Source organism: Electrona antarctica, assembly GCF_951216825.1.
Source record: "Electrona antarctica genome assembly, chromosome: 11".
Lineage (NCBI taxonomy): Eukaryota > Metazoa > Chordata > Actinopteri > Myctophiformes > Myctophidae > Electrona > Electrona antarctica.
This window is the reverse complement of record NC_136792.1, coordinates 7,654,440-7,665,743: the sequence shown is the minus strand read 5'-3', so window position 1 is coordinate 7,665,743 and position 11,304 is coordinate 7,654,440. Positions and strand designations below refer to the sequence as shown.

Below are 11,304 nucleotides of genomic sequence, written 5' to 3'. Positions count from 1 at the left end.
TCCATTTAGTGTCTGGGTTATTTTTTAATTTTTCAATTATTTTTATTTACCTTTTTTATGTCAGCAAGAGCAGCTTCAGCTCTCTGTTTACTGCGACAGGCCAGAATGACCCTAGCTCCTCTCTTTGCCAGTTCTATGGCTGTAGTCTTCCCAATTCCAGTGTTGCTCCCTTAATCAACCAACATTGGTTTCTTAGAAAATGTCTGCATCATTGATAGAGCAATATACCAATCATAGCAGAATAGGTCATGTTTCTTTCATCATAAATTATAGTATTATTATTATATTATTATTATTATTGTATTATTATACTGCAGATTGCAGAAACTGAATATGTGTTTCTTTTTCAACCAAGGTTCATGTTTTAGGTTGTTATTAGAGAAAGTAAAAGATGAGTGTTATTCCTTTTTTTTTATTTGCTGCTTTCTTTCAGTTTATAGCGATTTCTTTTTTGGATTATTTACCTACTAGGCCTACTAGACCCCAAGAAATTACATCTGGCCACAAAAGATAACAGGACATAAGTCACACTGTGTCATATAGGCTCAATTGACACATTCAGTAGATCCCGTGATCTTTTGTGGTCAGATGTAATTTCTTGGGGTGGACTATAGTAAATAATAATAAAAAAGAAATCGCTATAAAATGTTGTAATACAAATTATAAAATACATATTTAGCCCCATGCTCGAGCCCCGTATCAAAAACAGCTACAATCCCTAAACTAAAGAAAGCAGCTAGCAAATGAAATAAATAACACATCTTTTACTTTCTCTAATAACAACCAACAACCTAAAACATGAACCTTGGTTGAAAAAAAGTTGTCCTTTAAGGAAATCAAATAACAAAAACGATCTTACACAAAAACGAATTTCACCAACACCTGTAAACCTGTGCGCGCGACAATGAAGTTGATTCTGAGAATGAAACGGACAAGGTTAACTCACCAGTAACAATCACCGTTTTCCCGTGGAGTTTTTTGTTGCTTTTGCATGTAGGCCCTTTGATTCTAAAATAAATACAAATTATCACATAAGCCACCAACAACAGCCCAGCAGCAAGTACAAGGCCAGGGGTATCCATTTGACTATAACAACTGGTAGCAAGCAAGCAAGCGCACTTATTACTTCCACTGTGCCACCGCCCTCTAGGCCTACTATAAATTATTTTTTAGATATATGCGTCACCTCAAAACCTCTGGCTACTCACCAGTGAAGATCTGGACTCTAGGACTTCCAATTCCAGGACACTTATTTTGCATCTTTGTGGCATTGCTGCCACCTACTGGAGTTTATTTTGGGCTCTTGAACAAAACACGAGTTTTTCAACTGAAAAAGGGTTTGTTGAGGATCAGGAAACATAAGTCTAACTCAAGCCTTGTTTGAGTTGATGCCAATTACTAATCATTGTGGGTGGGTCTCTCACCTGGTAGGCCTAAATAATGTTGTGTTGTATAATGTTATAATGTTATAAGTGTTGAGCGATGAAATGCTCAGTTTGCAAAAAGCGCTAGGGCTTTGGGAGAAAATGGCAATGTTTTTTTCTTTAGTTTAGGTGTTTAGTGTTTATTTCTTATTTCCTATTATTTCAATTTTATTTTTGTCCAGTCCAGTCTTATTTATACATATTTTAATTAGGCATATACGCATGGGATCGTTTTATCTGATTTTGGAGGTAAAATAAATAAGAACAACCGGCATTCTTGGACTTTTTGGATACTTGTTACAACTATAATCAGGCCTAAATGAATTTGAGCTTAGCCTATAGATATACACAAATTGATTAAAAATATGTTCCAACATTACGTTACCAATATGAGTATATTTCTCACAATTTTGACAATCATCATATCAGAAGCCCTAAGGCAAAATAATTTCAAATGACCCCCCATTTTAATGATTCTGGTGATATGAATTATGAAATTCAGTATATATATGGGTCTGTTACATGAAAAGCTTTGAAACTTGAACTACATGCCTATGCCTATCCAAATCAATATACCATAGTTTTTAGGTATAACTGTCTAATAATAATGATAATAAATAACAATAATCATCATCATCATAACAGAAGGGTTTTCTCCAAAGGGGGAATATATCACACTTGAAAAGATGCAAATATGTGTTTTTAAAATCTACAATCTACACTGACATTACATTATACATTTGCAGTTTCGATTGCAATACATTTGGATGATCTCACATAGGCCTAATGTTATAAGGATTTTAACACTGATCACGTCTCAACACATCCATAATGCCACGAAAACCTCTGATCTTGCCTGATTTAGACTTATATAGGCTATGCTCTGTCAAGTAACAAATGTTCAAACCTTCTGTGCAAACTATTCCCCAACCACTTGTATCCTATTATCCTTGTCCTAATCCCCATGGGGGTTCCCCGGGTCCCCGGACCACAGTTTGAGAATCACTGGTCTATGACTATGTCACATGCCCGAGCGGGACCAATCAGGTTCAGTACTTGGTTATGACAACATCTTCTGCTGTGAGCCTGTGATGCTATTGGTCAGAAATCATCACCATGCCCGGGCGCGAAACAGCCTAGAGATAGATGTAAACAGTATCCTTGTCCGTAGTTATGAGCATATTATTTAAACGTATAACCATTGACCAACTACATAATTATGGACTCCCGCCGATGAAAGCGTTCTCGAGCTCAGTTGTAATTTGTTAGCTTGTTGTTATCGCCCACGGACGGTGCAGGGTGCTGTTGTAGCCCATGCTGTTGCCTGTAACAGCACTGCTGTTAAGGTTAGCAGTAGCTAACGCTAGCTAGTCAGCTGGTTCCAATCAGGTTGGTTCAAGACAGTTATTGAACTGTTGTCCAGACTGCTATTGTAATGACAGTTTAACGAAGCCGTGCTGCTAAAGTTACCGCATAAGGATGACAGTTACCATAGCTGTCATATTTGAGTTTCTTTTAGCTGACTCATTGCACACCTCCTATGATGATTTCTTTTTGACTATATAGTTGTGTATATTCGTACGTCTCTAAATGTTTTGATGAATTGAAAATGGTGGGCCCTATTGTAAACAAGTGTTTATTGTAAACAAGTGTTTACAATAGGGTGTCGTCCACTCACTGTTAACAGTTTTTGTATTGAGTTGTACTTGAAATGTACTGTAATTCTGCAAACTGTTAATAAATCAATCAATCAATCAAAGATTTCACTAATTCGGTTACACAATAAAAATCGAGTGTTCATAGCTGAGGGTGTATTGTAGAAATCGAACTGTGTAACTGTAGAAATGGAACCAAATGACAGGTCTATTTGGCCCCTGTTCGTTTCTACACTCTAGTTACATGTTACAAGGTCCATTTATACACACTCAGGATTCTATAGTAGACTGTGTTTTTGTGCCTAACTTGAATGAATGAATAATCAGTGTTGAATTTCTGATTTGTCAGAGACTGATGAACATGGCTTCTTCTTCACCCGCGGTGGAATACACCATTGGAGGAGTCAAAATCAATTTCCCATGCAAAGCCTATCCATCCCAGCTGGCCATGATGAATTCAGTGAGCAATAAGCACCCTCACAATTTATAGCATGTCAAACTTTATGACCATAAGTGCATTTGATTAAGCATTATCTTATCTTATCTTATCATACTCCATCCAAAATAAGTAATGTCAATAAATAATCAGTGCCGGTATCTAAATAAATGAACCACAGATAAGTGTGTTACTGGGGAGTCTCCTCTCTCCATTGGGCATTAAATTGACAATTTATTGCATTGTTGTTGACCCTAACACTAAATGCAATTATGATTGTTTCTTTGTATTGCAGATAGTAAGAGGTCTTAATCATGGCCAACACTGTCTACTAGAGAGTCCTACGGGAAGTGGAAAAAGCCTGGCTCTGCTCTGCTCTGCACTGGCCTGGCAGAAAGCACATTCTGGTAGGATTGCTCTTTATTAGGGTGGTTGCCTTAAGGTATTATTAATACTCATGATCAGAGGATAAATCAGGTGTGTGGGATTAGTTTCAATAGGGTTGTGACTGCACTTGTATTGTCTCCACCAGGCCGAAGACATGGGGGGGAGAGTATGTTTTGCACTCTGTCCGTGTGTGTGTGTCTGTCTATCTGTCCGTCCATCCGTCTGTGTACAGCTAATCTCCGGCACCGTTCACCCAGTCGGTGCCACATTTTGCACACACACTCCCTGGATGCCAACGATGTACCTCTGCCCCAAAATTTCCAGAACGGCCTGTTATAGCGCCACCAGGAGGCTGACCTTTTAAAAACACATTTTTCGATATTACGCCTCCAGATTCAGTCCAAAAATCCCGCAAATCGCTACACGCTATCTATATAGTCATGTGCTCAAGACGGATCTGTCCGATATCTCATATTTGATCCTAATTGGCTAACATTGGCTTTCAAAGTTGGCAGGATTGGCCCGTTTTGAACAAAAAGCCTCAAATCATGAACGCAGCGTGCAATTTACATGAAATCTTTCATGGACGTTCCTACTAGGCTGAGGAATATATCCCACCCTATTCACATTGTCCTGTTATAGCGCCACCAAGAGGTGGATTTTTGCAAAACACATTTTTGGAACAAAATGCCTCAAATCATGCAATTGCCATCCAAGGCATAAAGAAGAAATGTCACCCTTTTCACATTGGCCTATTATAGCGCCACTAGGAGGCCACAACCTGACCTGCCCTGGTGGAGACCTGTGTCCCGAGGCGCACTTTTTCTAGTTCAATGTATTTTCAAATGCTAAATAATGAACAAAACTCACATTCTTGCCCACAGGTTAAAATGCAAATAGGCTAAAATAGGCTTAGGGCAACCAGACTATAGTAATTGCCAACTAAGTTTATTATGTATTTATTCTGTATAAACATTATTCCGTCCCCTGTTGACGTCATGTATGTCAATACGTCGTCATCAATCACACTTGCAATTTTCCAGAATTGCACCTTTCTAGTTACATTTGTATTTCTTGTTGTGGACTATCGTGTAAACACCCCTTCATTAACATACTCTGGCAATAAATGGTTACTGTTCCACATGAAATCAAGTTTGTAACGGAATTGGTCCTACTTATCTTAAATCAGCAAGAGTGTCTTTTTTTGTGAACTTTTCAGTCGCAACAGGGAATTTCACTGACTACTTATTCTTTTTCACATTTAAATATTTGTCTATGGAATAATATGAGGTGTGATATGTTGTTTGTCATGCTCATGATGACCCTGTGTCATGTCTTTACAGCCAAATCTGAGCAAGGAGCAACCTCCCAGGATTGCAAAAGTCCTTCTGAGGGCAAGACGCATACAGATGATAACAGTAAGACTCCAGATGTCACCACCCCGTGCCAGTGTGCCTGCCACGGCAAGGCTGTCTGTGCCCCTCCTAGTCCTACACCCACACTAGATGTTGTGGACTTAACAAAGTCACCAGACAAAGTGGAACAGCTGCTACCTTCAGCCTCTGAAACTGGTAAATATCTTTGACTAACCATTCTAACAATATGACTAACCATTAACAATTTGACCATTTAACGATTTGAACCATTCTAACGATTTTATTAACCATTCTAACAACCTTTCATTGTTCATGCAGAAGGACATTTCAGAGAGGGAATACATGTGTTTTTGTGAAGCTTTTTTCTTATTAAAACAAAACAAAGCATTACTAAAACAATGCTTTGGACAGGAGCTTGAAAAGCATCCTGGCCTACATTCACTACTACCTCTAGTGACCCTAGTAGCAGAATATTGTTTAAATGCTACCTCTGTATTTCAGTGTCCCCACCAGAAGATTTTAAGTTGAAGAAAGAGTCATTGGCTTCTCGTCTGTCTGAAAAGATGCATACCTCCCCCATCTCTGACCACGAGACAGATGACTTTCAGCCGGAAAGGAAGCGCATTCGCACTCCTGCCGTTGAGGACAAGGTAGCCAAACGTGAAGTTGTGCCCTGTCTCACTCTCTCCTCTTTCCCCCCTCCCCTGCCCATGACAATAAGTCCACTTTGTGTCCACCAAGGCAGGATACAACTTTTATTGATTGATTGAAGTATTAACAGTTTGCACAATTACAGTACATTTCAAGCACAACTCAATACAAAAACTATTAACTGTGTGGACGACCCAATAAAGCATTACACTTGTTTACAAGAGTGTCCACCTTGTTCAATTCATAAAAAATATTATATATATTATTTATCTATACATTTCTATGGTCTTGAGTCTTGACCAGCAGCTACATTTAAACATTTTGTTGGTTCCAGTTGTTATGGTACTACATTACATTGACACAGAGACCTATTCATAATCTTTTTAAATCCGGCATAATTATGTGTGTCATCCTCTCCTACCCATCTTTCGTCACATTATTGTCTGGAAAAGTGTCTTCCAAATGGTACTGGACATCTAAATTACGGTTGGCTTGGTAGGGGTGGGCGATATGGTGATAAATATCATTGATGTGATACAATGTCTCCATGATATGCCTTTTCAGAGATCCAGTCTATATACCTTAATTTATACTTCTGTAGAACGACTGTTTCGTTTGCCAAAAATAAGTATTTTGGTCTAAAATGAATGGTCTCTTACTCCTTTTTCTTTTAGTTTTTGTTACATTGTAGGTGGTTGTACTGTTGTTGTAACTTGAAAAATAGCCATAAGAAATGCATGACAAATATCGTGATAATATTGTGTACCGTGATACTGCTTGAAAAAATATTGTGATATTATATTTTTCCATATCGCCCACCGCTATGGCTTGGCTAGTATCAGCCCAAGTGGCTTTTGCGGAGTCACAGCCGCAATCAACCTTACAATAAACGTAACAAATCAAATGGCATCAAATGTTTTCACTGCTGGTGGGTGTGGTTTTCCTGACCATTTTAAGATTTAACCATTGTACCGTCATGTTTTGTCCTGCAGAGTTGTAAAAGGAGGTGCGGGGACCGGGGGGTGGTGTTCATAAATGATTGGGATGAGGAGGATGATGAGTTCGACATTGGCCCTCGGCCTCCGGGGCCACGGAATTGGACCATGGAGCTGAGTAGCCAGGCCCAGGCTTTGGAGAAGACCTCACAGTGCTGTGTGAGTACACTTCAGAGAACCCATATGGACAGCTTGTGTTTAGAATACAAAAATGTAAGCTTGATATTTAAAATATTGTCACCCTTTACTAGTGCCACTGGGTGGCAGTACACTCCACACAATTGACAAGCTAAATTCATTTTAAACGTTGCCAAAAGAATAGAAGAGATTGAACTTCAAACATATGAAATAGTTCAGTATTAGTACAGTAGATATATGTATATTTTCTTCCGATTATGTATTTATTTAAGCATCAACAATTGAGTTGATGCTAAAAAAAAAATCGAAAAAATGAGGCTGATTCTTCATTTTTCAAAGTAATGGAAAAGAAGAATGATTTCTTTAATTTAATTGTAATACCAAGAGGATTTATAAAGGGCAACTTGCGATACAATAAACGGTCACAGCCAACTCAAAGGTGGCTACCGGTATGTCACTTGTTGAGCCAGAGTCACTCCTGTCAGTTTACCAGATGAAATTTCAGTATTTCCCCCAGCGCTTTTACTTTTCGTTCCAAACTGAGCAAAGGTCCCAGTCAAGTCCGCGTCAGGTGGCTGGATGGCGGTACAGTACATGGTACAGTCCAGCTTGTTGAAGGTCACGGTGGCACAAACCTTGAATGGCTCAGGAGGGATGCGGAGCGCTGATGATTGGTCACTGATTGGAGATATATTTCTATTCCAGATTCCGTCTTAGGTTATTATGTAATCATATATTACATAACATATTTTCGTTTCTATGTTGTACAGTACACCGAAAATAGCAGATCTACAAGCTCACAACGCGCGTTGTGAGATTGACGTTCATACAGAGAAGTATAAATCGGGCTTTGGTGGCAAGACCGGTTTATGACAACTCACAACATGACCAAATGCTGTTCCTGAGGTTTGGGGCGGGTAATATAACGGGGCTGTTTCCAGGTAGCTCAGTCTGTAGAGCACTCGCCTTTCGACCGCAATGTCATGGGTTCGAACCCGGGCACCGCCAACTCACGGCTTGATGTCGTGCAGTAAGTACTGAGAGCTGATGGTAGGTGTTGCGCTCCACCTCAGCAATCTATCTCCGTACCCTGGCTGATACCGACAATAAGCCTCTGACTTACTTATAACGGGGGAGAACTCCAAAGTACCAAACCCTGTCCCCAATACATTTTTTTTTTTTTTTTTTTTAAGATATTTTTTTGCGGCTTACGCCTTTTATTGGTTTTTGAAGGGACAGACAGTAGGCTGACAGGAAACGGGAGAGAGATGGGGGAAGACATGCAGTAAAGGCCGTGTCGGGCTCGGGAGTCGAACCCGCGGCACACTGCGACTGGATTACCAGTCGGGTGCCCAGACGGTTACGCCACCGCCTGGGCTGTCCCCAATACTTTGAGGTGAAATTATTATTTATTCATTTTCTAGTAGGGGATACAACTGCATTGTGCAATATGTTTGTCTCAAAGCCTGGAAATGTACTGTGTATATAAGATTTCCTTGAGACACCACTACAGTGCAATTGTTTGCAATGATGTGTGGTAGAGTGTTAAAGGTTCACATTAGGAATCCCATTAATCTGAAGGTAATGGCAAAACGGAAGAAAACACCTCTTAATTACATTGGTGGTCAAGAGTGTGGATGAATAATCCATGTTACTGCATTCACCCCACGTCCCACAGACCCGACCCGGGGTTACTTATAATCATTACACAAGCTCAGAGTGAACGCTTGTTCTCGTATAGCGATCCACACAACGGGGTAAACTCCCAGAGCCGCATCCAATACTGCCACAGGTGTGTGGCTTGGATTTGGACCGGCGGATGGCGGGAGGTGGAAAAAGAGGAGGAGGGAAAGCGAAGAGTCGAAAGAGCGCGGCCGTCTCTGGTTTCCCCGCAGCTACCTGACCCTGGCTCTTTTGTCCCACGAGCGCTGACTGACGGCCTGAATGGGGCCCTTTGAAGCAAGCTCCAGTTTTAATTAAGAGGGTTTGCCTCGCTTGGGCCGATGATCTGTGAAAGCCACGGGGATAAATATTGAATGGGGTTCACCCGCTGGTTAGTGCGCCCCAGGGATAAACAGGTGCGTTGGAGGGCGGATATTCGCTGAGGGCCCCTACCCACACGGTGTGCCCATGCAGGGAGGAATAGGAGGGAGTTAGGTGTCCCATGTCTTCCGAGGTATTGGGTATTGGAGCCCACCCTTATTGGAATGCATTCCAAGCCTTCGAAGGCCGAGGAATGAGGAGCAAATTGGCGTCCAGCGAGAGGCGCCAGTGACACAGAGCCGGCCCACAGCCTTGCGGCCCCTCAACGCCCTTTGACTGGCCCCCCCGGAGTGTGAGATTTCCATCTCTCAGGTGTTGGCAGTGCGATATAGCAACAGCAGCAGCAGAGAGGCCTGGGTATCATTACCTGTGAATACTCTGAGGTATTCAGTGACACCAATGAACTTAGCCCCAATCCCACCTATTCCCCCTATTTGAAAACGCCACGTTGAATTGTGTGAGTGTCCGTACATAGATTATTAGCCAGGTACACACCTGGTAACCTGACGAGAGAGGTGTTGCAAAATGCCGAGTGTTAATAAGATACATCAATTCTCTCAGGTCCCGTATAGTGTGACAGAGAAAGTGGAGCTTTTTCTTCAGTGGCGTCACCCAAGAACCAACACCAGTGGAATTGTCCGGTGCTGAATGAGTCGGTGTGTGCTTGCTGCTAGCAGAGATGGTGCCCTATTTGCCCCTTTCGACAGTTATCTACATTCCTTTCCAGGGGGTGTCTGCTCTCGGCTGTGGGGCCAAGCTTGAAACCTTGTCGTACTGGCATCTCGGTAGGCAGGCGCGTAAAAAGATACCCTTGTGTCAGCTGTTTCCTGCTGCTGCCTCTTGACAAGGGCCTCTATTCATCAGCGGCCCCCTTTTTCCCGCACCCCTGCCTGCCCCTCCTCCTCCCACCTGCCGATGAATAAGTAATTATTGGCCATCTTGGGGCAGGATATTTGGATGCCTCTATTTAATGTGGCAGTAGCAGGTAAGGTGATCAGACCCGGGGCCCGGGCTGTGGAGCGTAACTGTTCCAGAAGAGAAAGGTAACTCGAGCCGGTGTTGGGGCCCCGCGGCACCTCTGTTTATTTTTCACATGGGCTCAGAGCTCCTTATCCCTCTTAACTCTGAGGGACAGCTCTCTAAGGGCTCTCTTTGGCCTCCACTCCATCACACATTGTAATATTTGATGGGCAAACATGCCTGCAGAGGGGAGAGTCGGCGGGTAACATGACCCCCTCATCTCTCGTCAGAAGTACTGGCTTCAGATCGCCAGCGTAAAGTTGTAATGCACGGCATCACATAGCATTCATTTTTACATGTAACCTTACCGGTTGGACGTGGCAGACTGTATCATTCACTGGGAAGGAATGGGTTTGCTAAATTTGGAATTTCTATTTTGTCCAAATTACTTGTTTTTTTCCTTCTTTCTCTTTTCTCTCTAAAAGACAGTACCACTCAAGGACTTGGTTCATTAAAAAGTTGGCTTCCTCATTTGATGTAATTACCTGTCCCATAGAGCAAAGTGCCAGTACATCGAGTCGTATGTTAATCACCTCTGCCAAGTAGGTAATGCTTTCGCCACTGGTCATTCAGTTGGGAATTGATTTGCACACGATCTATGGAAAGGTGCACGGGCCGAGGATGAACTGAAACCTTTGAAGTGGGTGTGGCCGACTACAAAACGATGTTTAACTTATGAACGGATTCACGTAATGCCACTCGGGGAAAGATATGTCATTGGGAAAAGACCTCACTGGCAAGTGGCAACACCCCCTTCCAGGTGTCTCCAAAAGGCAGCCTTTCTTGTGCAGTCACTCTCATCAGACTTGGCTCGGAGCCACCAGCTAGTCTTGGGCAGTGTTGAAATTCCCTATCGGACTTTAACCGGCGGTAACCCCTTTTGGTGTTAGCATTATGTTATGCTTTAGCTATTGAAAAATAGCAGATCTACAAGCTCATAGCGCGCCACTTGGCGCGCTATGAGCTTGTAGGTCTGCTATTTTTGAAAAATAGAAGAACCACTGACATAGAAACATAGCTTTTTCAGAAAACTGTCAGGATGTAGAAGACATTTTTAGAATCTGATCTCAGGTCAAAATGGGTTAATGCTTCAAAACAAAAGACGATTCCACAAAAATAGCGATAGAGATACAGGTTGCAATATCCCTTAAGTGGCACTATTTTTACACAACAGGTATT

General features: G+C 41.8%; 1 protein-coding gene across 1 annotated transcript in view; it reads left to right on the top strand.

Annotated features, from left to right (window-relative positions):
* The first annotated feature begins 2,516 nt into the window (after positions 1-2,516).
* The window catches only part of brip1 (BRCA1 interacting helicase 1), a 63,528-nt gene continuing 54,740 nt past the window's right edge, over positions 2,517-11,304 (top strand). Inside the window, 6 exon segments of the mRNA XM_079514759.1 lie at positions 2,517-2,813; positions 3,431-3,539; positions 3,811-3,922; positions 5,246-5,473; positions 5,780-5,928; positions 6,922-7,083. Coding sequence (XP_079370885.1) covers positions 3,435-3,539; positions 3,811-3,922; positions 5,246-5,473; positions 5,780-5,928; positions 6,922-7,083 — 756 coding nt within the window. The 5' untranslated portion in view covers positions 2,517-2,813; positions 3,431-3,434.